This window comes from Sciurus vulgaris, assembly GCF_902686455.1.
Source record: "Sciurus vulgaris genome assembly, chromosome: 12".
In the NCBI taxonomy this organism is placed as follows: Eukaryota; Metazoa; Chordata; class Mammalia; order Rodentia; family Sciuridae; genus Sciurus; species Sciurus vulgaris.
Window position 1 is genome coordinate 78730292 of NC_136473.1, and position 17464 is coordinate 78747755.

The 17464-nt window shown below is 36.8% G+C and overlaps 1 protein-coding gene across 6 annotated transcripts in view; it reads left to right on the forward strand.

The window, feature by feature from the left end:
- The first annotated feature begins 838 nt into the window (after nucleotides 1–838).
- RBBP5 (RB binding protein 5, histone lysine methyltransferase complex subunit) overlaps nucleotides 839–17464 on the forward strand; it is a 39982-nt gene continuing 23356 nt past the window's right edge. For 4 of the 6 annotated variants that reach the window (XM_079107368.1, XM_079107369.1, XM_079107371.1 and 1 more), the window contains exons 1-3: nucleotides 839–1005; nucleotides 12617–12642; nucleotides 13432–13604. In XM_079107368.1, the coding sequence (XP_078963494.1) occupies nucleotides 987–1005; nucleotides 12617–12642; nucleotides 13432–13604 (218 nt within the window). In that variant the 5' untranslated portion in view covers nucleotides 839–986. Of the gene's footprint in view, nucleotides 1006–1246; nucleotides 1268–12616; nucleotides 12643–13431; nucleotides 13605–17464 lie in introns of those variants that run through there. The other 2 variants (XM_079107370.1, XM_079107373.1) reach the window with 2 other exon arrangements.

Here is a 17464-nt window from a genome sequence, read left to right on the forward strand (position 1 = left end):
TTTATTTATTTCTTTTTTTAACTTCAAATTTTGAGACAGGGCCTCACTAAATTGCTGAGGCTGGCTTTGAACTTGTGATCCTCCTGCCTATCCTCCCGAATCTCTGGGAATATATACGTGTGCTACCGAGCCGGGTTCTTTGCTTTTTGTAAAAGGCCACAGCATCTACAGTCGGAAATTGTTCACATGAGCCGTCCCCGGCCCGCTCAGTTACCATCAGCAAGCCTTCTCTAATTGCTGTGTGTATATCTTCGCCGTTGTCTGATGGACCTCTCCCGGGGAACTGGGTCCATTTCTCCAATTCTTTTTCGTAGTGTCCAAGTCAATTCTGGGTCCCAAGTAAAAACTTAGGTAAAGGCCTAACAAATGCCATCGTACCTGTGAGATCAACGGCATATCTTTACAAGTGTGATATAATTTTCACGAAAATGAGTCAGATACATGGTAACTATTTTACATACAGGGTGAGTGCCTTGATATCAGTGGAGCTCCAACTTGCTGGCACTAGGGGCCGACCTTTCCCGCTTTCCTACGCGAGTAGGACCTGTCCGGAACCTTTCTGGCGGCGTCTGAGGTAGCCTACCCGGACAAGGCCGCAGAACACACAACATAGCAAGGAGTAGGTTAACTCTCTGCCCGAAATTTCTAGTTTAACTACGTAGTCCCGAGGAGAAAAGCCTTAATCTTTAAAACTTTTTAAAGTACTGAGTTAATATTACATTTTATGCCTTAAAAAGATAGTAATTAGTTGGTTCCAAGAGAGTTTATTCTTCTTTTTGTTTAGGCATATATATAGACAGCCACTCGAAACCAAGAAGGAAGGCGGGGGAGGAAAGCGGAAGCCGCGGGGCCTTCTAAGTCAGAAAGTCTCCAGAGCTTGCGCCTGGCTATTTGCGGCGCCCGGCACTTAGACGCGGGTCTTAGAAGCGGACTGGGGAGAAGGAGTTGTTGCCGGAGCCGAGGCCGGGCGGCCGGAGTCCGCAGGGATGAACCTCGAGTTGCTGGGTGAGGAGAGCCATGACTGCGTCTTAGAGAACCCTTTGGTACCGAAAAGGAGGGAACCCGGGCGGGAGGGGACTCAGGCTGCAACCTAGGGACACTGTTCTGCGATGGTTCTTTGGGCTCTCATGGTACCGAGCTGCAGTAGCCGCGGGAAGTTCAGCTGCTGCCGGAATAGACTCTGCATTGCCTTTGCGAAGCCAGTTTCAGATCAGTTGTGGAGCGATAAGGACACTTTGTGACTCAACTCTGATTACAAAGATCGCAGGTGCTTAAGTAGCTCAGAGCAGGCAGAACTGTAGTTGTCGGAGATGGACTCTGAGGAAGTGAGGAGTGGGGAGAAGCTTTAAAGACCTGTCGGGATTGAGTGTCTGGACAGGTTAAATCATTTCGTAGAAACAGGAATGTCTAAGAAGGGAACTTGGGGAATTTAAAAGTATCTCATCGAACAGCTTTGGGAAAAAAAGGTTCAGAGGGTCATGACTAGGCACTAAGCAAGTAAGTGGGACAGTTGGCACTGGAATCCAGTTATCTTGACCTCCAATTTAAGATCCTAGCTACCATGGATGGTGTGTACAGTACTGAAATGTGAAAACAGAGGCAGTTGATTTTTGTTACCTTCTCTTTGAGACATTTCCTCCCAACCCCTAACTTAAGTTTCATTATGTAATGTTTAGCATGGCAGCCTAGGGTGTCTGAGGTTTCTGGGAACTCCTACATGACTTGGTGCCTTAATAAAGGTTAGGTTTCTCTTAAGAAAAGAAGGATTTAGAATACGTGCTGACCAAAGGATTACAAAGATAAGAAATGGTCTTTGCCTTTAAGGAGAAATTTTTAAGTGTGGAGTTTAGGGTGATAATGTAAATAGACATACTGTATTGCAGAACATAGGCCTCTGCAAGTCATTACCAAGTGGCTAAGAACATTTTGAAAGAGTTAATATCTGTGGGACAGGGGAACTAAGACATCAGGAGAAACAAACTCTGAAAACCTAGAGGCATTGGAGTGGATGTTTAAGGGTGGTAAAATATTGACAGACTAAGTTTGAAGATGTGGGGAGAATGCTTACATGGAATATGTTTGAGTCAGGATATCAGTGAGAGCAGAACTAAAGAATTTTCCTGTTTGGCCAGGATGTGGGTGCAGTGTTAAAGAGAAGGCCAGGAGGTGGAGTTGATGCCATCTGTTTTATGGCACTCTTCAATGCCAAGCTGAAAAGTTTGTGCTTTTTAAAGAAGGGAGGGTAGGTCCATTGAAGGGTTTTGACCTGGTAAATAACTCATTTGCATCTCTGATTTGCAAGGTTTTATCTGACAGTAATGTGTAGTTGAGTGTGAGTGGGGTATAAAATTCGTTTGGTGGCGTACGGTAGGTGAATGATAAGGAAGGCCTGGATTAGGAAATGGAGAGAAAATGCATTGAGAAGGAAGGGACAGAATTTGACAGAATTTGAGAATTGATTGCATATAGTGGTGGTGAGGAAGAGAGTGAAATGAAAAATAATGGGAGCAAATAGTTGTGCTATTGATAAAATTTAATGATGTTTGGAAAAGAGAACTTGGAATATGTTGAATGTGTACCTAGCGTTCAGGAGACGGGTTTGGATTTATGAGAGAGTTATAATTGTCATAGGTGGGCTAAATGAAATCTTGTGAGTAGGTGACTTGACTAAGGGCAGAAGTGGGAGGGGCAGAAAATTGCCAAGGACAAACTCTTGTATAATAGGCGACAAGAGAAAAAAATAAATGGTAATAAATTAAGTACCAGTTGTTTAGTACTTAGTATCAGCTAGGCACCTTTTCAAATGCCTTCCTTATATTTTTCCAGATAGAGGTAGAAAACAGGTTAGTGTGATGCCTTCCCGTAGAAGACAGCTGTAGAGCCGTTGAGGCTGACAGCTGAGGAAGGGCTGCTCCATTTAGTTCTTAGGCAGCTTGAGCTCCTCAGTAACCTGAGCTGATGGCAGATTATAATGATTTTTAAGAAGGCGGGAGATAAAATAGATGGAGGGGGTTGATCCTTATTTTTAAAAAGTAAAGGATGAAGGAAAGGTATAGGTTAGTTCTTTGAAAGAGGAAGTTGGGTCATGAGAAGGGATTTTTGTTTTGGGGTTGTTTTGGTGCTGGGGATTGAACCCAGGGCTTCATGCATACTAAGCACATACTCTGCCACTGAACTACACTCCAAGCCTGGAATTGGCATTGAGAGGTTAGACAATTTAAACGAAGTATGTGTCCAAAAGCTAAAATCCTATAGAAATGACTCAGATTTAAAGCCAGAAGATTAATGCATACATATAAGAGGGAGAAAGAAACAGTGATGTGCTTGTGGGAGCACTAAAGGACAGCTGGTCAGATAAAGGAACTGGTAATGTGTGCTTCTTTTTTGGTGGTACTAGGGAGTGAACCCAGGGGTGCTTTGCCATTGAGCTACATTCCCACCCCTTTTTATTTTTTATTTTTGAGATAAGGTCTTGTTGTGTTGCTAGACTGATCTTGAACTTACGATCCTTCTGCCTTAGCCTGTGAGTCTGGGGGATTATAGGCATGTGAAAGTATGCCCAGCAGTGTGTTCCTAACATGGCCACTCACATGGACCTTAGGCATGATACTAACTTTACTTTTGCAACCACTTTGAGCCCCTGCTGTTTTATCAAGAAGTATGCATTGGAGATACAAAGTTAATAAGACAGTTTTTCAAACTCTTGTACCACAACTCAAAGTAAGAAATACATTTTTTATCACAGCCCATTATGTACACATACACATGTAACTTTCAAAATTATATGTATTCTGGGTTGGAGTTTTGGCTTAGTGGTAGAGCATTTGCCCAGCATGCATGAGGCACTGGGTTCAATTCTCAGCACCACATATAAATAAATGAATAAAATAAACATCCATCAATATCTAAAAAAAACACAAAGCAACAAAAAAAACTTTAAAAAATTTTATATAATCCTTGTTATGCTCAGTGACTTTTGATATTTCCTCTTCTAATCTATTAATTTATTGTAATTCACTAAATTGATTTTCCCATTTATGGTGGATTGAATCCTATGATTTGAGAAACATTGAAATGAGATATGGTCTTTACCTTGGATAAACAACTAGAACTAAAAGAAGAGACAAGCTTAAACAGGTAACTGTATAATAGGGAATCATAACAAATTTATTTATTAGGAGAATCCAGCAGCCGAGCAGTTAATTCTACATTGTTGATGAAACTGACTATAGGATTTGGGAAGATGTTAATAGAGGAAGTGCCAATTAGACATTAAAGATGGGGTAGGGAGCTAGGGCTGTAGCCCAGAGGTAGTGTGCTTGTCTGGTACGTGCAGGGCCCTGGGTTTGATCCCCAGGACCACAAAACAAAGCAAATATCCAAAATGGATGAAATAGAATTTTTCCAGAGGGAGAATTTGGAGAAGGCAGCTTCCTGTGAAGACAACTGCAGGGGCAAACAAACCTTCCAAGCATGATGTGTACATTGTTTAGGAAATACTAGTCTGCAGCTGCTGCTCAGGGTGAGTTAATTAAGGTTCTTTTTTAGATGCCAGTGGATAGGGAATTAGCCAGAGATAAATTGGAAAATACCAGTTGTGGTCAAAATGAAATTACTTTTAAAAATTATGTTTAGGAGTTTTGTACACTGTTTAGCAAGAAAGGTTTTTAAGAAGGTGAGTGATGTGATCTGGGGCTTAAAAAGTCAGCTCCAGCAGCTTTGTGAAAGATTGCCTGAGGGAGGCAAAACTGGAGCCAGGGAAATGTAGCAATTATAGCGTTGGGATGAGGGTACAGTGGGATTGTCATGGGAGAGGAGATGTGTCTGGAGTCCAGTCTCAAGAGTTTCCAGAGAAAAAGGAAAACTCACTTGAAGACCTACGGGATCCTTGACAAACATGTCAGTAGAGGCACAGAGATTCATTTAGGAGAGTAAGGAGCATGTATTCAAGGGAGAATGCAGGCCATCTCTAGTGAGAGATGTGTTTGGGGGAGTTCCTGATTCCTCTTTTAAAGGAAACTTGATGAGGGATGGGCATGGGGAGGTATGTGAAGATGACATCAATCTGGTTATTCTTAGGCTGATGTGAACTCCATCATCTGATGGGTAGGTAACGTTGGAAAGTCCCTTAAGTCATAAGTTTCTTAAAATATCATAGCTCTCTCTACTTAATTTGTTTATTGGTGGGCTAATTAACAGTGCACAAGATAATTATCATAAGTGAAAAAACTTTATGGTTAACTTTTAAGATTTACAGATTTCCCAGAAATTTGGGAGTGATAGGTGTGGGAGAGAGACTGGCTGGGGAGTGACAGGCCTGGAAAGGTATGTGTAACCTCAGATTAAAATTATGTTTCTTTGTCCTTCCTTTATGTCTTCTTTCTACTTTTTTTTTTTTTAATTTCTTCAATCTGTACTTCAGTATCAATTATCTGTACGCCTGCAAATTGCATTTCTACAAAGGAATTACTGATAGACCCATCACTTGTTAGAGGAAGCAGAATGGAAACTGCTGTTCTGGTCCTACACTAATGCAATAGGGAGGAACTGGTTTGTAGGTGTGGGGGGAAAAAAAAACCTGTTGGAAGAAAAGGTCCATGAAATTTTAGAGCCTGTGACAATTGAAACTTGAAGGAGATGCATGTGATACATGTGATGAAGGAAAAAACTTGAGAGACCGAGAAAACCACAAGGCAGTTTGGAGAAAGAATCCTAACAGGAAATAAGGGAAGAGCTGAAGAGGTACTTGAAGAAGCTATGTGATTGCCCTGAAAGCTGTCTAAACTCAGATTCCAGAATGGTGTGTACCAAAGAGGGGCACAAAGCTAAAGGTGAACATATGGGAGTGCCAGGCTTTTAAGAGTAGCGGTAGGAAAGCAAATGCGATTGAGAGCCAAGATTGAAAAATGAGGTCGTAAGAAAGGGTTTTCAGTATTTTGAGGAGTATGAAGAACAAGGAAGTCTTGGGGTGTATGGTATAGTACCAGAGTTATTCATTTAACATTCAGACAGATACCTTTTGTGTGCCTCTTATGACCTTTATAGGCAAGGGATAAATGTAATGTTTAAATTCTTATTTTTTCTTTTGTTTCTAGGCAAAAGGATTATTTTTTAGAATAAAGTGAACATTGATTGTTGCCAAGAAAAGCCCTCAATAGGTCAAGATTTTAGGTAGTTCACTTAGGTCATATTGCTTGGCAAGTTACATTCCTTGTCCCTGAGGAAGCTTATACAGATATCATTGTTGATGGTCTTGTATTTCAACAGAAAGGAAGATAGGCTGAAAGGAGGTGGACAAGTGTTGACTTTCAATAGAAGGCAGGTATGTTTTGCAAGCCTAGGGGTTGAATTCAGGCAAGAATCTAGAGTCTTTTTAGTGTAGTTACAATGTAGTTAAAAGTACAATTTCTTGATCAGATCACTTTACCAGTTTTTAACTGTGGGAACTTGAGAACTGACTTACCTTTTTGTGCCTTTCTTCTTTTATAAAATGGGGACATAGTAATACTTACCATTCAATAGTGAATTGAAGGACTAAGATAAAATATAGAAGTTCTAGCTTAGGATATGGTACATAAACATGTAATAAGTGGTTAGCTATTAGTAACAAATGGAGGTTTGAGCACTACAAAGATGTGATGAACCAGCAGGAGTTTGTGTCTGGAAAACCCATGGGTCTTGACCTGTTTATGTCATTTCATTGATGTTTTCCAAATTAACAAGTATAGTAGTGCATATTTATAAAAATAGTGGAAATAATACAAATATACATACTGGAAAAATCATCTCCCCTCCCCCCAATAAATGTTCTTTTATACATTTTTCCTTGCTCATATAAACGTATTTACATATAAATTGTAAAGACTTTGTTTTTGCTTTTTTCTGAAGGTAGAACCTTTTTTCCCCTTGAAGTAGGGGGTCTCATTGCGTTGCCCCGACTGGTCTTGAACTCTTGGGCTCAAGTGATCCTCCTATTTTAACCTCCCGAGTATCCAGGACTACAGGTGCAAATTACTGTGCCCAGCTAAAACCTTTTTAGACACATTGTTTATAACTTGCTTTTTATCTAACTAAGATGCTGTTTCTGTGTATTAGGAGATAATAGATCTTGCAGTTTATAGTGCATAACATGCATACTTATGATACATCATTTTAACTAATTATAAATGCTGTTTTTTTGGTGCTGGGGATTGAACCCAGGGCCTTGTACTAACTGAGCTATATCCCCAACCCATATAAATGCATTTTTTAAAAAAAATTTAAAAATTATATTTCAGTTGTAGATGAACACAATACCTTTATTTGTTTATTTATTTTTATGTGGTGCTGAGGATTGAACCCAGGGCCTCACATGAGCTAGGTAAGCACTCCACCACTGAGCTACAACCCCAGTCCTTAAAAAATTTTGTTACTGTTATATGTGAACAAAATACCTTTATTTTGTTTATTTATTTTTACATGGTGCTAAGGATTGAACCCAGTGCCTCAAATGTGCTAGGCAAACACTCTGCCACTGAGCTAGAGCCCCAGCCTATAAATGCATTTTTTTTTTAAGAAGTGCTTCCCCCCCTTGTCTCCTCCCTTTGCTGATAATCACATATATCTCTATGCTCATGATCTTGTTTATCCATGTACACTTTTTTTTTTGTACTGGGGATTGAACCCAGGGGCACTTAACCACTGAGCCATGTTTCTAGTCCTTTTTATTTATTATTTTGAAACAGGGTCCTGCTAAGTTACTGAAGCTGGCTTTGAACTTTGAATCCTCCTGCCTCAGCTTCATGAACCACTAGGATTACATGGGCCACCACACTTGGCTGTGCAAATATACATTTACAAAAAAATGAGACCTTATTATATATGCATTATATCTTTTTGTTCTCATTAACAGTAATGGGAATTTCTGAAAGTGTAGTTCAGCTATATTTGAGTGTGAAATAATTTATTCAATCATTCCATTATTAATAAACATTTACCAGCGTGAGAATGTAGTTCAGTAGTACAGCATTTACCTTACACACTTGATGTCCTGGGTTCAATCCTTAGTACCTCAAAAACAAACAAACAACAATAACAAGAAAAAAACAAAGACATTTGTCTTGTTTGTAGTTTTTGGGGGTTTTCTTTTTTTCTCACCAAGAACAATGCATTAAATATCTGTACAAGTTCCACTGGTTTGTTTTTATCTATGATAGATTTCCAATTTTAGGTTTGTTGAAAGGAAGATTACATTTTTGGTTCTAATAGATGCTGTAGGATTTTTTCCCCTAAATGACTATGCAGTTCTCATTTTTATAGGCAGTATATGAAGATATTCCTTTTGTTGCTTTCTTAAAAATTCCCTGTCCAATGCACGAAAGTGACATTTTAATTTGGCTGTATTTCTCTGAGTTTGATCTTGTTTTCCTTTGTTTAGAGGGTTTTTTTTTTTTTTTTTTTTTTTTTCCCCTTCTTTGACTTGTTTATTCATATACTGTTTTCTTTCTGGTTTTCTGTACTTATCAATGTATAAACATTTCTTTATAATCTAGTTAATCTAGTTTAGTTATCTGTATTACTTGATTTTCAAATTCTTAAAAATCTTTTGACTACTTATTGAAACTTTTGCCATGCAAAATGTTCTAATTTTTGTATGACTGAATTTTCTTTTTTCTTTTAGAGCTTTCGGTTTTCTTCTGTTTAAGGTTTTCCCTAGTCTACCCTATATATGTGGTCTCCTAGTTTTTCTTCTAAGATTTTATTTGAAAATTTTTATTAAATTTATCTGGAATTCTTTTTACTTTCTCCTTCCTTTATTCTTTTTGGCACGGGGGATTGAACCCAGGGTGCTCTACCTTTAAACTGCATTCTCAGCCCTTTTACTTTTTTCTTTTTGAGAGAGGTTCTCACTAAGTTGCTCAGTCTGTCCTTTTTCTTATGATTCTACTCCCTCAGCCTCCTGAGTAGCTGTGATTACAGGCATACACTGCCTCTCCAGGCTTTAGTGTGTTCTTTATTCATTAATCCAGTCAGATTTTTCTTTTGTAATCAATTTTGGAAATATGCATTTTGCTATAAAAGTGTTTTTTTTTTTTTTTTTTTTTTTTTTTTTTTTTTTTTTTTTGCTGTACTGGGGATCGAACTCAGGGCCTTGTGCTTGTGAGGCAAGCACTCTACCAGCTGAGCTATCTCCCCAGCCCATGTTTTTTGAATTATCAAGTATTATGCAGGTAAATTTCCCTTACAGTTTAATTGACCACTGATTGGCATCCACATCTCTGGGCATCTTTTCTCACCTTCATGGTCTTTAAAACCAAGCATAGTTAATCGAATTATAATACCACATGGTAGATGATGGAAGGATGGGGAATATAAAAGTGGTTTTGAGCATTCTTGAGGAAATGGCCTGTCATCCTGTACACCCTTCAACCTAAGGGCCCCAGACTAACTTAGTCTTTTTTATGTGTCACTAGGTCTTTGTTTTCTTTTAAAACTCCTTATTATAATTCTGATAACTAGAATGATCCCTCCCAAAAAAAAGGGGGGGAGGAACTGGTCTCAAAACATAAAAGCAAAAACAGATCATCTGTGTTAAAATTGACTATTAAATGGTTCCTGGATTCTGGATTCTCTCAGAACCTTATGTGCAGCTTTCCCTTCTCCCAGCACAGCAAGTCACATCCTGCTCCTTCCTGAGTATTTTGTTTTTTCTTATTTTGTTTTTAATAGTTAAATAAATACTCCTTTTTATTTGTTTCTGAACCATGTGAATATATTCTTTATTATCAATTTGAAAAGAAACATGGAGCAGCCAGTCACATAACAATATGTGTGCTATTTTTTTTTTATAAAAATGCTAAATAGTGAATGTATAAGCATGTAAAAATGACTTTTTACTTTGGTAAGTGGGTTGAAGGAAATCATTTTGAAATCATTCATTTCTAATATATTTTACTTAAATAACTAAAAACATTCAGAAAAATACATCTTAATATGATTTCAGCATTTTCTTTTATTCTTTTTATGATTTCCACTTGAAGGCCATTACAAAGAAGATAAATTTTTTTACCTTTTCTGGTATTTTTGTGTTTCATTTTCTCAACTGTAGGGCCCATATTTATATATATTTACATATATTTATGTATATTTTGTTCATATTTTTGTTTTTTCACTTTTAGATTTTGTTTTGTGGTTTTTCGTTTTTTCTTTTTTTCTTTTTGTTTTTTTTTGGTTTTTTTTTGTTTTTTCTTTGTACTGGAGATTGACCCCAAGGGGTGCTTTACCATCAAGTTACACCCATGGTCCTTTTTATTCTTTATTTTGAGATGGGTCTTGTTTAAATTGCCCAGGCTGGCCTCAAACTTGGAATCTTCCTGCCTCAGCCTCCCAAGTTGCTGGGAGTGCATTGTACTAGCTAATTTTCTATTATTTTTTATAAAGGACAAAAATGTAATAAAGCTGGTTTTCAAACTTTATTTAAAGAAGTACACGTCTTTTTAAAATGAAATTTTGGGGGGAAGGAAAAAATAACAGAATGAATCAAACACCATTACCCTATGTAAAGGTATGATTACACAAATGGTACGCCTCTACTTCATGTACAACCAGAGAAACAAGTTGTACCCCATTTGTTTACAATAAAAAAATAAAATGAAATTTTATGTGGATACCCTACATGTGAAACAATTTCCTTGCACATATAGTTCTCAGAATATACTGTAAAAAAGCTACCATAATAAAATCTTTTGGAAATTACATAAATAAACACAAAGATAGGGCTGCTGCCAAAATTAGACTTCTGCGAAGTAGATAATATCATACCATCACAGTAGCCCAAAATGTACATTACTAGCGTACAAATACCAAATTAACATAGCAAAATGTATAATGTCTGTACCAAAGCGTTATTTATATAAGAAATGAATACAGAGAATTGCATGTTTAATCAGCTACCAAATTATGTTACAACCTAAATGCTTTTACAGTAGTTCACCCCTTATCAGTAGTGAGGCAGGGGGAGGTTGGATATATATTCTAAGAGCTCCAGCAGATTTTTGAAATTGCTGATAGTATCAAACCCTGTATGTACTGTGATTTTTTTTTTCCTATACCTTTATACATAAAAATGGTACTTTGAGGTCATTATTTAAGTAAAATGAATGTTACTTGAGCACAGGCATTGTGATACTTAATTATTTGATATCAAAGATGGCTACTAAGTGACTAATGGGTGGGCAGTGTATAGTAGATACTTTGGACAAAGGGATGATTCACATCTGATCAGGCAGAATGGAGTGGAATGGTGGAAGATTTCATCATGCTACCCCAAACAGTGTGTAGTTTAAATTTAGAAATCATTTTCAGAATTTTCCATTAAATTTTTTGGACCATAGATTTGGACCATGGAAAAGGGGTAACTACTGTATTAGCCAGGAAAAGGAGTGAACCCTATTGATTGCTGTCTTTTTTTGTTTTGTTTTGTTTTGGTACTGGGGATTGAACTAAGGGATGCTTAAGCACTGAGCCACATCCCCAGCCCTTTTTTATATTTTATTTAGAGATAGGGTCTTGCTTAGTTGCTTAGGGTCTTGATAAGTTGCTGAGGCTGGCTTTGAACTCTCCATCCTCCTGCCTCAGCCTCCCAAGCCACTGGCATTACAGGCATGCTCCACTGCGCTCTACTAATTGACTATTGTCTTAGTAACAATTTCAGAGAGTAATTGGGGCTTAAGATAATTTGACTGATTTGATCTGGTTCTTGCCTTCCTTGCCCTTCATTTTAGTAAATATGGAAATAAATTATGAAAAGCCTGCAGAATGTGTGGGGAAAGATTGTGTTAGACCTGGACGTATCATCATGCCTCAAACTTTTTCATCTTCGGGTCTCTTTATATGTTAAAAAATTGAAGATAGCCCAGCTGGGCATGGTGGTACAGACCTGTAATCCCAGCTACTTGGGAGACTGGGCAGTAGGATGACACTTTCAAGGCCAGCCTGGTCAAATTAGTGAGACCCTGTTTCAAGATAAAATAAAAAAGACTGGGGGTGTGGCTCAGTCACAGAGCCCTTGTTTAGCACTAGTGTAGGCTCTGATTCAATCCCCAGCACCACAACAAAAGAAAAAAGGGAGGGAGGAAGGAAGAAAGAAAATTGAGGATCCCTGAAGATGCCTTTATTTATGTGCGATATCTACTGATGTTTACTAATTTAGAAATTAAAACATTTTAAAGCTTATTACTTAAAAATAACTATAACTTGAGATTTTTTATGACTATTTTGTTTTTGAAAACAAAAAGTATTTAGTAAGAAGAATGGCATGTTATGTATTTTCTCTTTAATGTTTTTCCAAAGTAGAAGTTGGCTGGATTCTCACATCTGCTTCTGCATTCACTTTGTTGAAATGTCACAGGTCATATAGCCTCAGGAAAACTCATCTGCATACTTAGGAGATAATAAGAGTAAAGAAGGCAGATACCATCTGTGCATGATAATGAAAATAGGTGTGACCTCATGGAGTCCCGAAAGGGCAACACTTCCCCCTCCACTTGGCTAACCACTGCTCTGCACTGTTCATGAGCTGTATGATCCTTGTGTGTGGCACATGTTCCATCAACTCTCTTTCTTTGCTTTATTGCAGAGTCCTTTGGGCAGAACTATCCGGAGGTAAGAGTATAGTTTTGTCATAGTTTTAGGAACATGGTGACTATGTAGTGATTATGTTGGTTGACAAAGTAACATTGTGATAGATCTTTTGCTATGATAAGGAATTAGATGTAGATGTTTAACTTTGTGTAGGGGGTAAATAGATAGGTAATATTAGCTAAAAATCTCACCATAATGTTGTAAATCTTGTCATTTGCCTTTAAGTAAAAAAAAAAAGCAGACAATTTTAATTGAGGTTTTTTCCTATCACCTGTACGTACATTTTTCCCCATGTGCTTTTAAAGTTTTGATCAATGTTTTTACATAGTAATAACCAATATGTATCAGTGTTCTTTTACAGTACTTAAATATGTCTCGGTATACCTGTTGTGGTTATTTTAAGTGGCTTGATACTGATATAAAATAATTTGATTTCCCTAATGTCGCATATATAGGCTATTACATATTTGTTTTCTTTTTTTCTGTTGTTGTTTTAATTCTTAAAGGGTCAACAGGTATGAGTCAGTGACTTTTGTTAGGTTTTGCCCATTTGACTTCCAGAAAGTTTGTACAGTTATAGTGGTATATAAGGGATTAATCACATCTGTTTCCAAAAATTCTTGGTTAGCTTTTATAGCTGTTTCTTCATTTTGCCTACTTGAAAGGTATAAGAAGACATATAGAGACTATTTCCATATGCATTATTATTTAAATTCAAGAGAAATATCATAAATGGCAGAAAGCCTTTAAGAAATAATATAGATACCTGGCCATTATTGTCTATATTTCTATATTTGTTTTAATTTTTAGGAAGCTGATGGAACTTTGGATTGCATCAGCATGGCCCTGACTTGCACCTTTAATAGGTGGGGTACATTGCTTGCAGTTGGCTGTAATGATGGCCGAATTGTCATCTGGGATTTCTTGACAAGAGGCATTGCTAAAATAATTAGTGCACACATTCATCCGGTCTGTTCTTTATGGTAAGAAATTTTTATTTTTAATTTAATTTTTTTTTCATGGTATTAGGGACCAAACCCAGGGCCTTGCACTTTCTAGACAAGTACTCTGCTACTGAGATATACCCCTAGGAATTTTTAGATTAATATGTTAAATATGAGTTAAGATAGAGGAATGAATGGTGACTATTTATCCGCCAATTTCAACATAGGTATTTTAGTATTTAAAGTTTTAAATAATCAGTCAATACTGATACAGTTTTCTCTTAGTCTGTATAGACCCTGATCCCATATTGTCCTTAAAGTACCTTTATAAAGGTAGAAATTCACTATAATAGGGATTTTTTTTTTTTTTTTAAATCAGGTTCCTTCAGGAATATTAAATTACTGGAATGAGATCTTGTATCTGTAGTATAATCATTGTAGTGACCTTTTATTTAAAATAAATTGTTAGGAGAGAAACTTGGAAGTTATCCAGTTCAACTTGCAAGTCTGAGTTCTTGAATTCCATCAGTTTTAGCAATCATAAGCATGCCTGTGCCTTCATTGAAATATAGTTAATAAAGCTTATTATCAAATACATTGAACTGAAATCTGTTATATAAAATCCCATTGACTTTACTCTTACTCTCTGTATTTATTCATGTCAGAAAATTTTATTTTAGGGCTGAAATTGTTTTTTTAAATGAATTTGGTACCATTAAAAGCACTTAATCAGATCAAGGTTATTTAAATTATAACTATTTCCTGTTATCTGAATGGAGGAAGTACTGACTTGGGAATTAACTTGAACACTGATCTGGGTTTGGCCACTAATGAACTGGAGATTGGGCCAAATTTTGATTTACAAAATGGCCTGGCCTAGATGATCTGTTTAGGTCCCCTCCAACTCCTTTGCATTTCATTCTTGCTGTTGTGTTCTTGCAATAAAGATTTAAATACATATATTTTTAACAGTATTAGTAGGACAGACGTGATTTATATAACAAAATTCACCCAGGTTAAGTGTACAATTCACTGGATTTTTATTTTCAAAGTTGCACAACTATCATAACAATCTAATTGTGGAACTCCTACTTATTAAACTATGTGTACATTTAATTATGTAGTAATATGTATTCATCACTTTAGAAAATTGTAGAAAATAAAACAAAATAGAACTACTGTTCCCCTTGGTCCTGTCATCCAGATATTACTTCTATAAATGTTTTCATAAGTTTCTACATACAGTTTTTTAGAAAGAGTTCATAATTATGCTAAAATTTGTTTTGTATTTTGCTTTTTTTTTCTCCCTAACACTAAACATTTTCCTCCTTAAATCTTTTTTATGGCTATATATATATATTCTGGCAGTTAAAGTAATTTTTTTTTTCCTTTTTTGTAGTGATGGAAATCAAACCCAAGGCCTTGCATGTTACAACTTTCTTAACTTTTCTTTTTGTTTTTTTTTTTCCCTGTTACATAGTGTGTAGTGAATGTGATTGTCCATAAAGTTTTTCTGTCATATAGTCATTCATTGAGCAAACATTTATGCCCCAGATATTATGTTTGGCATTGGGAACCCCAGAACAAATGAGTAGTATTTTTTTATTTTTTATTTATTTTTGCCATGCTGAGGATTGAACCCAGAGGAAGAATTCTTGATTATTAGAGGGAAGTGAATGTGCAGACAGGTACATGTAATAAAGTTTAATAGGTCCCGTATGTGAGCTGTATTTGAAATTTAGTGGAGGCAGAGGTACAGAGAAAGAAATGTCAGTTGTACCCATGGAGAGTAATGGTCAGAAAAGGCTTCATAGATGAAATGATTTCTAGCTCATTCTTATAGTGTGAGTAGGTATTTGCCAGGTGCATTCCAAGCAGAGGGCACTTCCATATCAGCCTAAACAAGCATAAGACGGAAAGTACAGGTATTTCAGGATAGTCGGATGGTGCTGTGGGAGGTGTCGCAAGCAAGGTAGGCTGAGATACTCATAGAAAGCCTTGTGTGCCATAGTCGTGAATTTGAACTTTATCTTGGTACTGTGAAGTCATTAAAAGATTTTAGGCAGGGAAAGTGTCTTGATGAGCTTTTATTTTAGAAGCTCTCTAGAGCAACATGTGGAAAAAGAGATCAAAGGGGATTGTGAATGACAATAGAACTGCAGTGATCGAGGTAAGAGGTGATAAAGATGTGGAGGAATTGGGAAATGGAGCTAACTGAAACAAATAGGAAAAAAGGTAGAAATGAGATTTTCTTCATTAATTACAATGAGGGGCATAAGTGAAGTGGAGAAGTTAAGATGGTCTTCATTTCTGAGATGGGTAATGATATTCAATAATTTCAGATCTGAGAGAGAATGAGTTTGAGATCATGGTTGCATGTCTTTTGTTATATTCTTGAGATTTTATTGCAGATTTGTTTTATGAGTATCTTCCCTGGAAGATGATAGTGCTGTGAATGTACAAACCATATCTGTTACTATATTCCTAGCTTCTGGCTTTGCATCTAGTATGTAGTAGGCATTCAGATACTTGTTGGATGAATGGAGCTTAGTGGAGATGCTTAATAAGTGTTTGGTCTATAATTATTTGGTCAGACAGCACAAACATTGGTAGATTTTTCTCCCCTTCCTTGACATTTTTGACTTTTAAAAACCAAAACCCATATTTTATTATTTAAAAAATGTTTTAGCTAGGTGTGGTGGTGCATACCCATAATCCCAGTGTCTCTGGAGACTGAGGCAGGAGGATAACAAGTTTAAGGCCAGCCTCAGATTTTAGTGAGGCCATAAGCAACCTAGTGAGACCCTGTCTCAAAAAAATAAAAAGGACTGGGGATATAACTCAGTGGTAAAGTGCCACCCCTGGTTTCAACCCCCAGCACCCCTCCCTCCCCATTTTTTTTTAAACTAGATATAGTGTTGCATGCCTGTAATCCCAGCCACTCAGGAGGCTGAGGCAGAAGTATTTCATTTTGAGACTAGCCTGGGTAACTTAGTGAGACCCTGTCTCAAAATAAAACATTCTGTTTAAAAAAAAAAATAGCTGGGATGTTGCTCAGTGGTAGTGTCCTCTGGCTTCAGTTTCCAGTACTGGGGGAAAATTTTTTTTTTTTTTTAAAAGATCAAACAATATATAAGTGTGCAGAAAAAATGAAAGCCCTTTGTCTACTCTTTGGGGTAACCACTTTTTAAATGGTATGGAATATGCCTTTATGTTTGTTTTGGACATTTTTTGCATTGCTGGGGATCAGACCTAGTGCCTTGGACATGCTAGGCAGGTGCTGTACCACTGAGCTGTACCCCTAGCCCCAGAATATATATCTTTTATCTCTAAGATATAGTTACATCTTTTTTTATATATGAAAAAAATATATATCTGTATTTATGTTTTTAAACAAAATTGGGGGATATACTATGTATTTTTATTCTGTAACCTTTTCCACTAAATATATTGTGGAATTTTTTTTTTTTTTTTTTTTTTTTTGTCTCATTTTAAATAATTGTGCCTAGCTGGGCATAGTGTCACATGTCTGCAATCCCAGTGACTAGGGAAGCTGAGGCAGGGAAATTGTAAGTTCAAGGCCAACCTTGTCAACTTAGCAAGACCCTGTCTCATAAAACAGGGGTGGGGCGGGGAGAGAGAAAAAGAAAGGGGCTGGGGATGCAGCTTAGTGGTGAAGAGCCCCTGGGTTTAATACCTACCTACCCATTACCACCCCACCCCCAAATTGTACCTAACATGCATCATAACTGTTTAACTGTTTTCTAATTTTTGGTGTATATGTTTGGATACCATAATTATAATCAGTAGTTACACCATTTTGTGTTTTTCTTTTGGTTTAACCTCATTTAGAATATACTTTGTGTATTATTTTAATTCTTGTGTAATATTTGAACATA